The sequence below is a fragment of the Semicossyphus pulcher genome, unplaced genomic scaffold, assembly GCF_022749685.1.
Source record: "Semicossyphus pulcher isolate SPU_LCO1_2020_fin unplaced genomic scaffold, fSemPul1.0.p SCAF_3, whole genome shotgun sequence".
In the NCBI taxonomy this organism is placed as follows: domain Eukaryota; kingdom Metazoa; phylum Chordata; class Actinopteri; order Labriformes; family Labridae; genus Semicossyphus; species Semicossyphus pulcher.
In genome coordinates, this window is record NW_027211704.1 from 29,442,005 (window position 1) to 29,462,204 (window position 20,200).

General features: G+C 39.9%; 1 protein-coding gene across 1 annotated transcript in view; it reads right to left on the reverse strand.

Annotated features, from left to right (window-relative positions):
• Positions 1-20,200, reverse strand: part of epha8 (eph receptor A8) — a 125,128-nt gene that overhangs the window by 60,668 nt on the left and 44,260 nt on the right. Inside the window, exons 3-5 of the mRNA XM_069677413.1 lie at positions 5,556-5,609; positions 4,772-4,915; positions 2,831-2,980 (exon numbers count right to left, since the gene is read on the reverse strand). Of these exons, the coding sequence (XP_069533514.1) occupies positions 2,831-2,980; positions 4,772-4,915; positions 5,556-5,609 (348 nt within the window). The remainder of the gene's footprint in view (positions 1-2,830; positions 2,981-4,771; positions 4,916-5,555; positions 5,610-20,200) is intronic.

Sequence of the window (20,200 nt, forward strand, 5' to 3'; positions counted from 1 at the left end):
ACTGCTTAATATAATCTTCATAGTTTATTCAAGATGACATATAATTACCTGCTGACTCATAACTGTCTGTAAACATTTGCTTTTTTATGCAGTGCCTAATAATCCAAAGGAAGGGGTTGAGAGAAAGTAAATGTGCATTTTGGACTTTCCAAGTCTTTGTTTCTCCAATCTGTCAAACAACGCACACCTGTGATCCTCAATCCAACACAGCTGAACTCAGTGTGAAATCTTTGTATGGGTGAACTTTGCCCCCTGCAGCAAATTATTGCAAAAATTCTTTTGGAATTACTTTGAATCGCAGCCAAATATCATAAATATTTGCATTACTGGACCTTGAGATGCCAAGTATTCCCTCTGTAGCTCTTTGATAATGATTACTTTTGAAGTGATAATAATTCAGTTTGTGTTCCCACTGAAATAAGTAAATAAAAGAAATGGGCTGATCATGGATGAGATTTTCCTTAATGTCCAACACTGATTCTCACACTTCAAAGGGTGGATTTTGTATTTCTCCTCGGAGTGAGAGAGAAGAGTATGCTGATGTTTCAGGTCTTTAAAGGAGCAGTCCCATAATGCTGAATCAACATTGCTGCTGTTCAATTAGTAGCTCTGTTTACAAACTGATTCGGTGGATTTAATGGATTTTTCACAGTCAAACTGACTCATAAAGCTCCTGATGAACACTGTGTACTAATTAGACAGTTAATTATGAGTTTTCAGCTTGTGGGCTGTTCTTTCTGGGATATTATGGGGACTTTTTCTTGCATTTCATGTAAATGCTCTGGAATTAAAAATGTTGTATAGCCACCACCAGCAGTTGCCATTTAAGTTGCCTCAGGCATTTTCTTTCCCTGCACTGAGTGATAACATTTTTATGTTATGGGAACACATTGCATAGTTTTGGCTAGTATTTTTCTGTGTAATAATTCATTGTTCTTAAATGACACACGGCGCTGATATTGGTTGAACTGAAAAATAAAATAATATTAACACAGAACCCCTAGGATTCTGAAAGCTTAATTTAAGCCTTTTTAAAGCCATCTTAATGATACATGGAATTATATTGAATGGCAACTACACGGACATACTGGACACAGTATGAAAGATATCTTGGTGATTGATTTTAATTGATGTGGGAGGACACTCTGCACAGTTTGATGTGAAAAAAAATCAGCACTACCACGGATATATATATTCATAGTATATATATATTATATTAATGCATATATATATATATATATATATATGTATATATATTCATAATCTGTTGTATCTCTTGCACTGTTTTTTCTGCCACTGTCTGTAAAGCACTTTGGTCAGCTTACGTTGTTTTAAATGTGCTATATAAATAAATTTGACTTGACTTGACTTGACTGTCTCGCGCACACTCTCTTGGTTACGGAGCATCTTTGAATGCATCACAATGTCACTTTATACGTTAATAATTGACTTTAGTGCAGCTGAAACAAGTGCAATACAATGCGCTAATGCACTGAATGTCGGTTCTTCCGTAACCTACAGTTTATTTTGCAAGGTGTAGGAAGCTCTATGTTGATCTTTTAAAAGGCATGTTTATGTTTTTAAATAATATATTTGCAAGTAAGTTTGTCTCTCGTTGTATTGGTATGTCCTCTTGTCCACATATTGCGCAAAAATAGATATCCGAATAGTTCGAACCTATGTGCTTTGTTTTAGAAGGAATAATCGAACGTCAATTTTGACAGCACTAACTGTAAGAGTTAGACGAAACATTACCAAGATGAAATGTTACACAGAGACAAAACATGTTGCTTTATGTGAAAGTTATTAATGATGTTATGCATTTCTTTAATCGTACTAAAGGACAAGAAAACAAAAGAAACGTTTGTAAATTAATTGTGATCCTTTGAAGGCCTTGTTTCTAGAAAATTAAATGTAATATTTTTTCAGTGTTTAAGACCCTGCAGGTATGAGTTTCTATTAACTACAGCTATCTTATACATAGTTAAGAAGCAGCACAGGTGAAAAAAGAATCTCACAGAAACTGAATTAAATGTCCAGCTTTGGATCCCACTCTTACATTTTAACTTATATAATTTATTTGCAGGGAACAGAGGGACATAACCGTACAGTGACAAGCTGGAAATACAGAACCAAAAATGTTTAGCTGCTTTTTTTTATCAGAATATCTTTGCCAATTCACAACTCATGAGACCAAAATCTACTTGTTTCATACTAAAACTAAATGTTCTCGAGCTGAACTAATAATCAGCACTAATGAGATCAGCGACTGTGAAGCACTAAAGCTTGTACTTTGTAGCTGGAGTTTGTATTTTGTGTTATTGTCAGAGTGTTCACAGTTTGGGACTACAGTAGGAACAAGAGAGGAAAAGATTAAGCTGAAGGTTTAAGGGCAAAGCCACTGCTGTTTTGTATTATAGAAAAGTAGGTTAACATGAGGGACATTTTAAAGACAGTGTAGAACGAATTAAACTGTCTTTCATATCTTCATTTTAGTAACAATGTAATATATCAATAAAAGAGATGCTCCACTATCCCGTTCTAAATTTGAATCTGTTATCAATATCAAACTATTTCCCATGATGCCGAGCTCAGCCTCGCTGTTTGTTTTCTTTTACAGATCTGCAGAAGCGAGCACAAAACAGCCTGAGTGACGAGACTGGAAGGGCCTCTCTGGGACTGGGGATGTTTCCAACTTGTCTTGAACTCCTGTGGAGGAGTACGTGCTAAGACTTGGAATAGACTGACAATCCAAAGTGAGATGTTGCTTCAGAAGACATTTACCTGTGATAGCATTCAGTTGTTGTGCTGTTGTTTAGTGTTGTTATACCTCAGTGTTGAGTTTAAGCCTGCGGACTCCCAGGTCCACCCCTGTGAAGCTCTCGTCAGCAGCGATGGTGTCAATCTTAATGAACTGGTTCTCCCGTATGGACGAGCCGACCGCCCTGTCAGACTCGTAGTAGTACAGGTTGAAGGTTTCCTGTAGAGCAAACGAGGCAGTATGAGAAGCCTTGTATGTGTGTTCATTGTGTCCCAATGAGTTATACATTATTACCATATCTATTCTTAGTGCACTGACTATTAAACAATCCAACGTAACCAGCATAACAACCAAACAGTACAGACACGGTTTAAGACAAATTCTTGACAGGTGTGAACTGAATCTGATTCTCTAAGTAGAATATACATTAGGTGTAATTTTGTCAGTAAGCAATCCATTGAAGTAGTTGTTGACAGAGTCTTGCTCCCCACCAAAAAGTTCACATATTTAATTAAAAGAAATATAATTTCACATCATATTGAACTAGCACGATATATCCTTTAACAATCGCAATTGCGATGTTTGCATGTGCAAAAGTCACATCGCAGGATGATGGAGGCAGACGCTCTGTTACGTGAGGTAGCTTATAAGTGAGACTATTCCTGTCACCAACCGCACCTTGCCCCGGTGCTGGTTCACACTGCAGCTACATGAAGAGACCGTTCACAGAGCGGACATGCCGCCTAGTGTTTACTTTTAGGGGCTACACCTGCAGCGCACACATGGTGTGAGGTTGTGTGCGTCAACGGGAAGTAGGAGACGGTGAGCTTTCATTTCATAAAGTTACCGTCACAGGGCTGATCATGCTGATTACACATACATTGAACACTGTTAGAAATGGTAGATGACATACAAAGTCCCAAATAATAAAAAGTATGATCGGTAATTGTTTATATGGACATGAAAACACACTGGGTTTATCTGGTATAATTCCCTGCATTTTTTAAATTGCAATAAATATCGCTGAACAAAACAATATCACAATGTTAGTTTTTTTCCAATATCATGCAGGCGAACCATTTCTATTACCACAGAAGTTAAAGTGAATGATAAATAAACATCCAATAAACGTAAAGACAGAACTTCTTCCTGAACCTCACTACAACAATCGGACTGGGGTAAAGTCTTAAAGTTAGTTTTGATGCTCTCCACATTGATTTTACGTTAATTGTGCCAAGTTGGTGGCAAAAAACTGAAAATGATCACAATTCATGTTTGCCTTTTGTGTCCAAATTACTTAATTTACAACTTTTGAGATTATCTAGCAATGAATATCAAAAAGAAGCCACCAGTTTAGTCTCAGCCTGTTGCCTACCAGATGTTCTTTACACTGGGTAAGTAGGTCGTAATTTAAACAGCTCAGTCACGTTAGTTAATGCTGAGCTCAGTGGTGATTATGCTCTAATGTTCTAAATCTGTAGCTACCTGAGGCACTGTCTGGGCTCACTCTCTAGCTATGAGAGAGAAAACACTTTTAAACGCTTTCTTAGAGACAACACTACAATGTACAATGAAGACAGAGGACATCAACATCACAGTAACATCACACTTAATTCTTCATCCTGGAATTTAGGAACAATCATGGGAGTGAGAAAGCTGTTATGGTGCTTGCATTGTGTGATAGCGAATATCATTCATAGCCCCTTTATAGTAATGATTGTGTGATATTTTAGCAACAGGATTTATAATTGTGTATCAGCAGTGTGCAGAGTGAATATGGGGGGAAACTCCCCAAAAACTGTAGTTTCCTAAGAATATCTAAAGACCATTGTAAGTCTTTGAACTGTGAAAGAATTGAATGAGATTTAATCAGATTTTTATTTTGAAATACCAACTGATACACAACAGAATATAAATTACTTTACATGCATCCAAGAACCCTTATTTTTCAGGTTTGTCTCATTTCTCTGCTAGCTTTCCCACCTTCTCCTCCTTCTGTTTAAGTGTTACCTTGCAGGTGCCCAGTACTCCCGGCATGCTGTTGCAGTCCCTCAGGGTGAACTTGACCTCAATGTAGATTCTCCTTGCTCCCTCTCTAGGGATCCATCCCGTCCTCAGCCAGTTGTTTTGGCTGGGGCTCATCACATTACAGACCTGGCGCAGGGTAATTGTCACACAAACAGATTCAATGTTAAAGGTAGCACACGTGAGGTTCAAAAACATGTCTGCAGTAACTGCTTATCGCCAAAGGTGCCTCCAAAGAGAAATAAACCTGAGATCTTTAAAATACTAATTTACCATTAAAGTTCATATAAACTATTTTCAGATACTTTAAATTGTGTGTATGGTTAAAATATCCTGGGGTCCTAACCATGATGTCTTCATTATTTCTGGCCCTGGCTACCATTTGTGTAAGTTTGCTGCATATCCCAAACAACGAGATGGAAAGAGAATGTCCTGAGATCTTTCAATATGGTAAAATGTGAGCTAAAGAAAATCGCAGTAAGGATATGAAACCGCTTCCCAAAGCAACAAGGGTAATTAATTCTGAAGCACCACCTTGAAAAATAACCAAATAACATTTTCTCTCCAAAATTATTTGTTTATAATCTAACAGATAGAAAAAAATAAGTTTCCACAGTTTGTTTTTTAAGATCAAACTTAAATATACCTATATGTGCGGGGGAAAAAAACAGTTTCCCTGTGATCAAAGGCATATATTCCACTGATGTTCAGACAACAGTTAATTTTAATAAAATATTCAACCCCTTTGTACACTGAGAACATTACATACCTGGTACGTGTGGATAGGACTGAAGTACTCGTCCATCTCATTAATGGCGTCCCACTGTGCGGAGAGAAAGAGAGAGGGAAACATTCTTGGGTCAGTCACATGTTCACGTTTCCACATTTTTCAAATTCATATGCAGCAAATCATTCAGCTACGGGTCTATATTTCCCACATGATCGTCCGTGCCTATGTGTCTCCCTAACCACATCAGGAGATATTAGCTTAGACTTCAAATGAAACATGTGACGACTGTCACACAGGCGGCAGTCATGCTCGTGTGGCAGGTGCTTAGTATGCTATATATGAATCTCTCAGAAGATAAAGAGATGGTTTAGGTTTCCAGATGACTGGTGGTGATTTCAAACCTCATTATCTATATGAAGAGTGGGAGTAATGCACACACTGACAGTCAAAAGAACACAGTAGAAAGTGCATGTTTGCAGAGGTCCTTTACTATCTTCTTTTTGTAAAAGCTTTTTTTTAACCTCTCAATTATTGCTGTTAAACTGGGATTAATCCTGGTCTTAAATATGCTTCCTGGCGAGCAGCGGTTTGCAAATGCAATCATGTGTGCTACATTTCAGCATGTTAGATTCAATTAGTGTAATTCCAACAGGACACATTTTCCTCTAATGAGATGCCCCTCATGAACGTGATTGGACTTACGTTGTTTACTAAAGGCCGTCAGCAGCCAATAATAGAATCACAACAGGGACCAGTAAGTAAATAGTGATGGTATTTCTAAATGTGTTAATGTACATTACACCTCCATGCACCTACAGAACTTCAGTTCATCCAGCACCAGGAGGAAAATCAACCACAGAAGCTTTCTGTTCGGCTCCTCCTTTGAGTGTATTGTGAGATACGAGCTCTTACAAATCACATGGGCAGATGGGGAGCCCAGAGTATGTTTACATTTCATGTAGTGGGATGCACAGGAAGAGTTCTTCTTAATTCTGATCTGTTTGATTGAATCAGTACAACATAAAGAGTAAACCATAAAGGAATGCACAGAATAATAATAAAGGATTTACAGCGACACTTCAAAGACAGACACAAACATTGGTTAAATCTCGACACACCACGAGCTTTCCTGTCATTTAAAGCTAATACAGCTGCTTATACAAAGCTCTACTAAAACCAATGTTTCTGCAAATGGGCAGTTTGCACATCGGTCCAGAGGCAAGGGGTGTAAAGTACTGGAAGTGGTCTGACTTTTGTATGATTGTGAGAGTTTTTGTATCAGGGATGAGGTGACAGTCTGAAAATTGGGGTTGGAAATACCGATGAGTTTGCTGGCTAAATGATATATCTAAATGAGAGTTTGTTCTTATTGGGGACTGTAAGAATATGGAATAAAGAAATGGCAGCATAATGGAGCATAAAGGAGATAATTGAAAATAATCATATTTCTATGTACAGATCTCAGAGCCATATAATAAAATAGTCAGTGTATTTTTGCTCCTGTGTCCAAAAACAGAAAGATATTAAGATATTAACATATGCATGCATTAGTATTTCAGGTTCAAAGATACACTAGAAACTGTCAGGTCCTGGATAAACAGTCGTATGTCCAAAATTCGTTTCAGCAACAAATTAGATAAACCCATTGCACATGTTGCTCACAACTCCCTCAGAGTGCGTTATTTAAGGTCAGTGTCTGTTAAGGTGAAAGGGTCGGAGCCATTTCAGAATAACTCCTTTATAATGGCTTAACAGAGTTGCAACACAATTTTTATGTGTTTGCTTAAAGAAAAGAGGTTGAGATTCCTTCTGTTTTCTAGCCATGTTTTCTAGCCATGAAGCTCTGGGAATGACAATGTCAACCTGTCAGTCACATCACTTTGGTCCAGACTGGACAAGTATCGGATGGATTGCCTTATAATATATATATATATATATATATATATATAATATTCATGTTCCCCAAACACATGATCTTAATAACTTTGGTTAATCCTAAACTTTTCACTTTTTAAAGTACAAAGTTGTATCAACTGTGGGAAGCAATTTGGTTTGTCCTACCATCAGGTAATTTTTAATAGTCCAATGCTTTGGTTTGTGTCCAAATACCCACAAAACTAATGAAGTTGTTTTGGCAAATAGTCAGAATGGACAAAGATGTTGGAGACTAGCTTAAATGTCGCAAGACAACCTGATGCTGTGGTCGGCTACACTCATTGCACAGACACGTTTAACACCTTTTACTTATAAATGTCATTGTAAGTACTCTTCTGTTCGCAAAACAATGCGATACATTTAAAGTTACCCACTACTGCTCAGGCGTAGGGGAAATAATGTTGATATGTAAACTGGTGTTTTTATGGTAACATGGAGAATCAATTGCAGGGTGTCAAAAGTTCGCAAGCAGCTTAACCAAAACTGCAGGGACTCAATGGGATTTCAAGAGCAGCTTTTTTCCTTCTGGACTTCTTTTTAAGGAGGATATTTGCATTTCATATAAAGCAAAGAGGTTTAATTTGAAAGGTTAAAACAGCTGGATATCAACGAACAAAGAAGCAAATCATTTTTGATAAAAGGGAAAGCATAGTGAGAAGAGTGAGATGATTACAGTGCTGCTTTCATTGGTTGGTCTCCTGATTCAAGACACTGAACCCAAAAACTGAGATAGAAAACATAAAACAAATTATTAATCAGAGCACAACCACATTATTCTGGAAATGCAGCATTTTGCCTATGGCCCCAAAAAGACAAAGAAAAACAGGCCGATGCTGAAATAAGGACGGCAGCCCACTCATTTCCTGGATTAGAAAAAAAAAAAAAACAATATTAAAAATAATATCTCAGTGGATGTAAACAGAACCACTGAGTCACTCTCTGCCAAACTATATGACTTCTTCCTCCTCTACCTGGAGAAAAGCAATTCTCCCAATCTCCCTCCTTCAGATGAGCTGCAGCGAGGATTACGGGTTAGGGTGTGCTGGGTTTTTATTCATCAGATCCAAAACTGGAGCTTTTTTAAATCATGGTCACGATGAATTTCAACCTTAAACAGTACAGTTGAGTGATACTGCACTGATTATTTTGTCTGCACCATAGCCAATTTGTATGCATACAAGAATGAGGACATGCATGTGTGTTTAACCCTAGCATTACCCATGATCCTCCTTGGCAGTGGATCCTCCTTGCAAATGGCAGAGTAATTGAAAGGGAAAGTGTCGACCCCGGAAAGCTTCGGGACGCCCCCAGCTGAACCCGGCCCCCCGATAAGACAACTAGGCTTTACATGGAAGCCCTCCAACTCCTCTCCTTAGCCCTGGGTCCCCCTGCTCCCCCAACACACACTCCCCAAGGCGACACCAGCCAAAAACCACTGGGATAATTATGATGTAGGAAGTCTCACCCATCTCACCCTTTTCTCCCCTCCTCATCCTCTAATCTTTATCAGCTAAATTGAATCCGTCCTTGAACTTGTGAAGACCTCAGCTAATTAGTGGGGTGTATAACCTCTCTATCTCCCTCATTATTCCCGTCTTGCCATAGCTGCACTCTCAACCCCTCCTTTTTTTCTCTTCTTGGGAAATGTTAGGTTTTTCCTAAATGCAATTTTCTCCAGAAGTGAAAAAAATCTTAGCAGCTCAAGTCAGATTCAGAGGAGGTAAAAAGCTGTACGGCACACTGAGAGGAGATGAAATTGGATGAGATTGGTTGTTTTTAAGTCGTGTAAATAGTGGGAATCTTTCCTGCTCAACCACAGCAGACAGACGAGAGGAAGAAAGAAAGAAATCAGAGAGATTCTGTAAGGCGTGCTGATCTTCTGAGAGAGTGTTCCGTCATGATGACCACAAACGCATCTGCAACAACAGAATATTACCTTCATACCACCTGGCTCTGCCCACTCATTCAAACAGACTGAATAGCATCACACAGACAATATCTTTACACACTCGGATAGCCTGATCACATCAGTACCCCCATCCCTGCCTCCACAACTGTTCAGTAGATCAGTAAGGCCTAATGCCTCAATACTGACACAAATATTTTTCATTGTTGCCTAACGGCTTATTCATTACTTATTTTTCAATATATGCAATATTATTATTATCATTATTTTATTATTATTACTATATTTACAAAAACATGTGGTTCTGCAAAATAGCCTACTAGTCGTCACCTTGTTTTCCTTTTGTTTTCTTTAGTTAAAATCATTATCAAACTGTAAAGTCACCACTGTAAACTTTCTCCACAAATAACAAAGTACAAAAAACAACAAAGAAAAACCTAAAATGCAGTGCGTCATACGGCCAGCTGACAGTGCAGTGTGGTTGTGCACAAATACGCGTGGGTGAGACAGAGACGGAGAGTAAAGTGTAACAGAGAGAGAGAGAGAGAAATTAATTGGCTGTAAATTGCACATCTGTTTCCTGCCTGTCAACTCATCAGGTCTCATCAGGAGAAATCAAACGTGGCACAAGCACAGCAGAAGTGATTCCTCACACACGAGCACACACACACACACACACACACACACACACACACATTAACATGTGCAAGCAGGGTAAATATATTACAAATGCAAATATACAGCAGGTACACACAAGTGTTTGAAAATTAAATGTCTATCAACTCCATACTGAGTCAATGTCTTAAAATACATTTTGTATGGCATTTGTCAAACACTCATCTCCAAACTCAATTCAGAGAAAACAATGAGACAAAAAAAGGCTTCATGTTAAATACTAGGGGTGTGCTTCTCCCTCTTTCAAGACTGATCCGCAGATACATGGGCTACAGTGTGATGGGATTCAATTTCATGCAGTTCTTCACTTTTGTTTCTGATATTCATTATCCTCTAAAGGGCTGCACGGTGGTGCAGTGTTTTAGTGCTGTCGCCTCACAGCTAGAAGGTTCCTTGTTTAAATCCCGGTTCAGACATAGGGGGCCGTTCTGTGTGGAGTTTGCATCTTCCCTCCGAGTGCTCCGGCTTCCTCCCACAGTCCAAAGGCACGCTCATTAGGCTCATCGGTGACTCTACAATTGCCCGTAGGTGTGAGTGGTTGCCTAAGTGTATGTGTCTGCACTGCGATTGACTGGCGACCTTTCCGAGGTGTACCCCAGCTCTCGACCAATGACAGCTGGGACAGGCTCCAGCCCCCCCGAGACCCTGAACAGGATAACATCATGGATATGTTTTTCATTATAAATTTTATTAAAACTGTTCTATAAAAAGGTTCACCTTAAAACATATATTTCTTTATATGTATTTCATTATAGACCAGAGAATCCCAAGTATTTTTTGGTACTATTTGGAAGGGGAAAAACTGCTAAAACAAAGTAATAGATCGTTATTAATGGCACAAATTTGACCAAAATAAATTTAAAAACAAGATGTGAAAAACACTGCTGGACAGTGCTCTGTGTGCCTGCTCAGATAGGAGAGCGATGAGCATGCAGTTGTTTTAAAATAATAAAAGTGAAAAACAAATTTAAATAAAAACAGCATATCAAGACATGTATTTTCTAATTTCATAGCTTCGCTGCGATTATCACAAATGATTTGGTTGCACATGATGTCCAGGCACCGGTTGTTATTGCCATTGCTGGTGTAAATTGCTTCAGCGTTTACGGATATGTTGAGGTTTTCTGTTTGCTACACTACTTGGAAAAGGTAAAAGGTCAGAGTCTCGTGAGATTGGATACGCTGAGCACAGCATGCAGGATTAGCAGCAACTCGTCAGTAAAGCAAATTTATAACTTCATAATCGTTCCATCAACTGGCTCGTATTCCATTCAAGCCGACCCATGGCTCTGTGTACAGATGTAGCCGCATCTTTAGTCTAGTTAAATCAGTTACCATTTCATAGTGGTGAATCTTTACACTCCTATTAAATACTGTACACATTTGTTCCAGTTGCGAGTCATAGCACACCTAAAAGGTCTCTGATAAGTTTAATATTTGTTCAACTTTAATTTAAAAAATTAAATAAATATGCACACATGGTGAAGCTGTTGAATCACAATGAATTACATTAGTTTCACCTACTATAAATTTTCTTTGTCTTTAAGCCACATGTCATGGCCTTCAGTAGCAGAACTTATGTTGGTCACTATTTATTTTTCATGCTAATAACATCCATGCCGTTGACCTAACCCCCATTCAATTTTTGAGACTGTTAATCAAAAATCAGTCAGTAAAAGTGGCTGAATTGAGACGTTCAGTCTCTTTTTTGGAAATATTTATATTGTAGTCAATAAAGTGAAGGGACCGACAGGAAAGAGTGCTGATAGGAGAGAGTGGATGATAAGCTCCAGTGTACAAAATGTTTGTTGTTGTGAATCATTGGTACCACGATCCACTGATCCCCCACAGTCCCAAGTGAACTGATATTATAACTGATATCATCACTATCTTCAAACAAAGACAAAAGCTGTAAATCCAGTCTGTAGCCGTTTCTTCTTATTCACAGATAATTCTGTTTGCAATCCGGACGTTGTGGGGTCAAGAAATCAAACCACTCAGTCTCTTCTGACTCTTTGTGGCAATTAATACACGTCTGATCCTAGTTTCTCGATTTCTCTGATTCTCCGTGCTCCCTTTCTCTCTCACTAAAATCCTTTGTTTTCTTTCAGCCTGTTTAGTGTTTCCACTAAGATAAAGTAGTTGCAATCTGAGTTGCCTGAAGATCACAAAAGCTGTTGTAAGGCCCAATAAGAGTGCATTTCTTTTCTTATGCAGTCGCCTCTAAAGCTGACGCCTAAATCTTTGGGTCCGCTCTAGTACGAGGCCCCGTAGCATGAAATCAATTTCAGTCTATTCATAACATATGATATGAAAGAGAGTGGATGCCAAAAGATGAAGGAGAGAATGAAAGATTGATTAACAAATATAGAGAGAAATCTGGTTGAAAAGAGAGATGATTATGTGCTGCTGGTGTGAGGGACAATAGAGAGGGAGAGGCCTGTTTAAGGCTCCATTCATCATTGTTGTTTCAGAGGAAGCTGAAGGCAGCTGCGGGTATAAACACAGATTCTTGCAGTCGGTCTAGTGTGCCGATTCCCTGCTTAACTTTCACATTCTAGCCACGTTAAATTTCGAAGGAAATTTGCCCAAGGCCTCCAGTCCAAACAAACAAACTCTACTTCCAACTTCAAAATGAAAAAAGTCACACTATGCTTGTTATTAATGATCTAACTGTCCTTACTCGTCCTCTATTCCTCTCATCTACAGGTCACCTATTGATATCAATAATTTACACATCCAATGTTGAAAAAGAAATCTGACCTAACTACCGGATCAAACATACACCACACTGTGACACACCTGTGAAAAATGATATCAGAATTAAAATAGAAATAAAAATATGTATGATAGGCAGGGCCAGGATTAAGATTTAAAAGTATAATAAGTAGGATCTCTCCTTGCATTTTGTCAACAACACATCCATACTGGGCCCCTCCTCCTGGGCTCTTTGTCACCAGAAGCTCACTCTCACTCTCTCGTGTGAGAACACGCCCACCCCGCCGAGCTAAGGCCGACAGCATCCCGGTTACCTTTGTGCTAGCATGCTAACTGCCGGTTAGCTTGTCCTACCCGGTTTGAGGCACCTACCTGTCCAACAGAAAGAAGGCCAACTCTGCATCGCTCTTTTGCCATGTTCGCCGGGCTGAATGGGGCCCAGTTGCTAATTTGAACCGCTCCCACACTCACATATATACGCTGTGATTGGCTCAGGGAACCACAACAGCGCCCCTCCTGAAAACGTCCCGTGCAAAGCAAATCAACAGAATAGATGCAGAGGGAAGGGTCTCACAAGGGTCTGCACACACACTTACCAACACACATGTATAGAGGCCCATAAGTGATGATTTATATTATATTTGTAAAAGTCTATATTTTATTTTTCTAGGAAAATCCTACTTATTATACCTGTAACATTAATGTGGCAGCTGCTGTTAACTTATGTTTCTTTTTTTTTGGAGACTTTGAATGTTATTTTATATGAATGTTTAACATAAGTTGTGGGTGGTGCATGACTTTCTGGAACTGACCAATTCGTTCTTGGCTTTTATATTACAAAAGTACGAATGCAAAAACAAACAATAGGTCTCTTAGGCTGCAGTGTATTTCAGTTCAGTGTGTATGAAAAGAAATGAAACGACTTCTAAAAATAAATACCAAAAATACAGATATTTAACAAGTAAAAATAGTCAGCTTTGTCTCTCACAAATGATGTTGGACACTTCATGTTTTTATCATAACAGATATTGGGGGAAACAGTGGCTGTCAGGATTACATTAACTGGGAACATTTTCTTTCACTGCACAAAGAAAAAGTTTCCTGAACAGAAGCAAACCTTATTTATTTGTTTAGTTTTAGTGAAGCCCCACAGATGGCTTCAGAATAACCATTAATGTTCATTGGAAGCAAAGGGAGTAGTTTCTTTCTTAGGTGGTGGATGGTCGACCAAACACAGGAGTTAGACCCTAGAGATGAGATCAACAAGTTAATTTGCAACCATTATATCAAGCTGTGTTGATGAAGAGGGATATGAGTCAGATGCTAAGTTGAGTTACAATTTGATCTACATTCCAGTCCCCTGATCTATGGTCATGAGCTTTGGTGATGACCGAAAAATGAGATTTGGAGTGAACACAAGCTGTCCGACATGTGGCTGGGCTCAGACTTAGAGATTCAGGTTCAGGAGCAGAGACACCATGGTGGACCCAGAGCACAGTGGAGGGACCCCCCCCAGGAAGAGCTGGAGTGTGCTGCTGGGGAAAGGGACATTTCAACATACTTGCCAAGACTGCTGCCACCGTGGCCCAGGATAAACAGGGAAATGGATGGATGGATAAATGGATGGAGTACAGCAGTGGAGGCAGAATATGCAAATGTTATGATGCTCATTTTCAAAATAAAATTTTATTACATGAACTTTTTACCTGTTGTTATGACAAATGACAAAAAGTTGAGCATCAGGAGCCGAGTGCACCAGCGGGTCGTATGTCTGGGTGCAACGTTACATCCGGCCTTGAGCTCAAAGTTACGACGGACTTTAAATTACGCCCTGTGCACCAGTTAGACTTAAGCCCTGTTTGTGTTCCACCTGGGTTTATCTTTAACGCCTAGGATGGAGCAGACGTAAGTTAGAAAGTCTGACTTAATTCCAAGGTAAAATAAACCAAGGCAGTGGGACCAACCCACTGGAAATCTACTCGGAAATTGAGCTGATCGAAGTGTTTCATTTTTGCAGGCAAGTCCTGTTTGAATTAATTGAAACGCTCTCCCCTCAGCTACAGTATGTGCCGGACGAAACGCCGCGCTGTCCCCGCCCTGCAGGTGCTGTCCCCGCCTTGCAGGTGCTGAATGAGCTCAGGTTTCATGCCAATGGGGTCTTTCAAAACACTGTGGGAGATACTGTATAATAAATGTTCATTGGACATTGGAATGGCACAATCCATTACTGATCGCAGCGGTGATCAATTTCCATGTTGATAGCTTTTGTTTGTCTGTGTGTTATTCAGTTCTAAATTTCCTTATTTCCCTATTCGTAAAATGTTTTGTTTTTTTACTTTTGTTTTGTTATCCATATCTTCTGTAGCATATTTGATGGGAGAAGTTAGAGATCGGAGTGGAGAAGTGTGTTGCTTGGCAACTCTCGCTTTTCGAGTGTTCACGTGGACGCGCATCATAAGACCGAGCGCTGCTACAACCGGTGTCATTAAGGCCTGGTGCAGTCGGTGTAAATTCAAATCATGAAGTCGGATGTAGTTGGACGTAAGAGAAAAGACCTACTTTTTTACACCCAGCTGGTGCATTTGACTCCAGAGTGCATTATTGACCTTAAAAAAAAAGTATAGAACAGATTTGCTTAGTTACTGAAGATGGATCTGTTCACTGTCTGTAGCTGATCAGAGGATCAGATAAAGAGGGTCAGAGGGGCTTGAATTCTATTTCTATGGGCAAGAATACAATTTGATCTTTAACTTTGGTCAATTAGAAAAAGACGCCCCATTAAATTTGTTGTAGATGAAGTCATTACAGAAACTAAGCTCGCAGGTCAACAGATCCATCTCCATGACACCTGAGTAAATTAATTCCTTGTGATGATTACAGTGTAATACAGTTGAAAGCTCGAGGACAGAAAGAAAATAGACTCTTAGTTTGGACCCTTAGCTGTTATAGGATGACTCATTTTTTATTATTCTTGTACTTGCGCTGGTTATAAAGTTATTTCTATTCATTCTTATTAATGAAAGAACAAAATAGTCTCTTTCTCTTCACACACTTGTGTAATCAAATACGTAATCAGTCCTACCTGGCAAGTTTCAGCACTGTATGACCAGATTATGGGATAGGCCATTCTCTCCCACCGTCTCTTTCTTGCCTTATAGCAGAAGTTGCCGACCACACATGTTTTAGGAGGAGAGGCGTTAAAAGAAAGACAAGACAAAGCCGGAGTCTGGTGTCTTCTTTGAAAGATCTCATTTCAGATAAGTATGTTTGATGGAGGTTTCTTTAGAACTCATAGACAGAGAAAGAATGACAGAGAGCGGGGATGACGGAGATAGAGAGAGAGTCAGTGGGGTGTGATGGCTGTGTACTGCATAGCGTGTGTGTGTGTGTGTGTGTTTGCTGGTGGTATTTCCAGGCTTAATGCTGGGCTCTATGTGAAGTAACAGGTCTGCATATTAACTCAGTGGAAATATCAGGCTCTGCCCAACACCTTTCTGCCTCTCATACTATCAGCCACACAACCACAGCAGACTTAATAACTTTGCTTCTGTGCTTGTGTGTGTGTCTGCGTGTGTGTGTCTGTACGTGGGCTCTTTGACAGCGATAACCTTTCTGGAATAGAAGTGTTAATTGCACTGGTCTGGGATCAGTGGGGGAGATGGTGTAATTGCTATCTATTCTGAGATGCAGTTTTTACAGGACACTGTGTGGGTTGGTGTGTGTGTGTGTGTGTGTGTGCATGTGCAATTCTGTGCTGAAAGATGCAAAACCCCTAACAAAGAGCAATAATCAGAATATTTTTTTTCTACTGGTGTATAAATAACATCTTTAGAAAAGAGTTTTTCTGTGTGTATGGGATGGGGGATTTGTGTCTCGGCTGTGGCAGCAGAGAGCAACATCAGTGTCTGTTCATGGCCTGTGTTCACCTTCTCTAGCCTCCAGCACTGTCAGCTGGGAACATCTGGATAATGACCTTTTCAATTTTGGTTTCAAACTCCAATACTTTTGAATTATTTAAATTATTTTTCATATTATCCACCTGCTCCACCAGGGGGTCATGGCCAAGAAACAGAGATCTTTGTATCCAAGACCCCATTTATACCTAATAAAATGTGATCTGTTCATCCTGATAAGGAAAAACACACGATACTGCAAGGTGTAAATCCATCTTGATCGGACTGATATCAGATCTGCCTGACGACATCTGGGGGGTAGTCTGGCTCATATTGTGTTCGGATCTTATGTAGATGTAATAACCATCTGTGCTGGCATCTGCACATACAACCTCTGACCACAGGTTTCCCTCTGGAAAACAAAGATCAGATCTCAACAATGATAAAGAAAATCTATGAAAACAAATGGTGTAAACGCAAAGGCATGTGTGGGTTGTTTGTTATCTGGATAATTAATCTGCATAAAAACTGCATGTTAATACCAGGTGTAAATGGGATGTAACAGTTAGTTAGTAGTTACCAGTAACAGTACAGTTGACAGTAGTAGCAATTAGGAGCCGAACTGGTGTGGGAGAGTCGGTCGTCTCTCAGTCGGAAGGTTGGTCCGATGTCACATGTCGAAGTGTCCTTGCAAGACACTGAACCCCAAATTGCTCCCGGTGGCATACCCATTGGGTAAGAATGTGCATTGATAGATACTAATTGGAGTGTGTGAATGTGTGTGTGAATGGATGAATGTGACATGTAGTGTAAAAGCAGCTTTGAGTGGTCTGAAACTCGATATAAGTACAGTCCATTTACACAATACTCACTTTGTTTGGTTGCACTGGGGCCATCTTTCTCCAATCAAAAGGATAACTGACCATTTTCATAGTTTTGGAAAATTCGAAGATCGGGGAACAAACCTGCACCACTGTAACAAAGTTGGACTGATAAAAAGTGTGCATTGTAATTGGGTAATAATAGATAACTTTTCCCAACATACAAATAAAAAGAGGCCTGCAGTTACACAATAACACTGCTAAAACATAAACGTGACATCCCTGACGCTGGCAATGTACCTGCGAGGTATCCTGGCTCTCACCCATTGCAAACTGGGATGCCTCCAGCTCAACGCAACCCTGCTTAGAATTAGCAGGTACTGAAAATAGCTAGATTGAAATTGTGACTAACTTTTATGACAAATAACTTTTTCTTCTGATTTAACTCCCAACCTTTTTTCAAACAAAGCTGCAGAACCTACACATAATATAGTGAATGCAACTGCCTGCAGGACTCTGCAAGCCTCCAACAAGCTGCAGGGAGGGGGAGATGTCTCCACACTTGAGGCCCATTTCACATCATTTCATTCCGAACAGATCATCCCTGCTGCGCCTGTTACGGCCCACAGCAGAATAGAGCTGTCCATCAAACTCCGTCGAGGCTGAGGTGGTCTGTCTTTCTCAAATCTCTCATTCAAACACCTGGGCAGTTTCCTCTGAGGTCTGCAGCGCTGATCAGGAAATCCAAACCTGAATCCGGCAGGCTTCAGCTGCCTTTGGGGAAGCTCTGGCACAAGATCTTTCAAATGAAGAAGGCCCATCTCCATGCTGAGGCTACTATCTAACAACCTGCCTGCATCCACACACACTCCTCTGCTGCTCTTACAGATGCCACCCGAGCCCCTCCAGTGATCTAGCGCCTGCAGCACATCCATGCCTTCACCTGGCGTGTTTATTAAGTGAGATAGTTCCACAGAGCAGCAGCAGAGGTGTATTCACACCTCCATCAGCCAGAAGCAGCTATGCTGTGTCGGCCGTGCTGCCGTCTCATGGGAGCTTGTACGGCCAATTACACCACAGTGGATGGTCATCAGGAGGGCAACAGAGAAAGTTCAAGAACTGGCTGAAGGTGTTTTAAGGAAGTTTGTAATCAGAGCTGCTGGAAGGTGTTGCTGATCACAGCAGAAAGGCACCAAGAGAATTGTCACAAAAGTGCAGTTTACAATCATTAAACTGATCAACTAACAGTTCGAGCAGAAATACTGTATACGTATTCCTTGTCAGCCTACTTTCTAGAAAAAAGTGTAAGGTTACGTCAATGACACTGTTCTGTATGTACGGCAGCGCCTCAGTGTTTCATTGTTTTGTTTGCAACTGTTATATGACTTTTCTCTTCACCCTTAAAACTTTTAAATTGCATCCTCTCCTCACTGCGAAATCTGAATTAGACAGTTTCTTTTTCCTGTGAAATGATAAGAAAAACAATCATTGTTGTTGGTCAGTTTTATCTTTAGCCTGACTGGCTAAAGTCAACGAGTGAAAACTCTGAGACGAGAAAGCATCTGGACCGGATCATGTATCAAGTAAACTGACAAGTCAAACACTACAGACAGAAAAGATTAAAAAAGGGGGTATGATAGCAAATATGAGAGCTACAGCTGTGAGGGCCCCCAAAAGCATAGCAAAAAAAAAATCATATTTTGGGGTGTTAACCTGTTTGAAATATAAACACACATGGAGACAGAACAGCCGGATAAACACGATGCAACATAAACACAACTATGCTTTACTTTCAGAATTGTAAATAACAGAGGCTCAGACAAATGATTCATATCTAAATGAATGAAGGAGTGGTAACTGAGTGCTGTTTGACTTGTCTGGAGGTCCATCATCCAGAATAGGGCCTATGTGTTTTCTCTTCAGCTGCTCGTGCATAGCACTCGTGCTGCTGTGGTATGCCAACAAAATTTTGCACAAGTTACAAACCACCTTAAGAAATCATTTTCCAGGACATTTTCAAGTAGTTTTTCTTGACAATACAGGACAGCACTTGCTGACAAACGGTAATATAATTTACCGGTAGGCCTAGCAGTGACACATTTAACCCCAGTTTTATTCCTCCTTTTTAATGATGCAGGGTTCATGATGAAGCGTCTCATGTTCATTACAGGTGACGGCTACACCCATCACTGCAAACTGTACAATAAGGTCGTCTGGCCTCCTATTTTTGTTAGATGTGATCAGCACTGGTATGTTGATGTTTTTTTTACTTGCTAAGCTCTCCTCAACAAACCAACACAAACATGTTCTGTGTTACACTTACTTGAATTGTGGCAGTTACAATACTCACTCCAAACACTGGCTTTTACTCCTCATAGAAACGTCAAACTTGTAACAATTTCAAAAGTAAAGTAAAGTAGTAAATCACACCATAATGTATAGTGTAAGGTGTGTGTTATTGTCAAAGCATTATTTAACAGGTGGCATTGTAGTGGGTTGTTACATGAACCTCTAGTAGCCTACAGCTGTATTGATGTAGATGATTCTGAGTGAGGGGCTAAAATACAAGAAACATTTTCCAGGACAACATAGAATATTTGCAGGATATTTGGTTCTACTGTATTAATCAATTTCCAGGTGTTTCCATGACTGGAAAACTAGTCCCTAAATTTCCAGGTTTTCCAGGATGCATGGGAACCCTGATTAGGCCTTTGGAAACTTTCACCCTGAACCCGA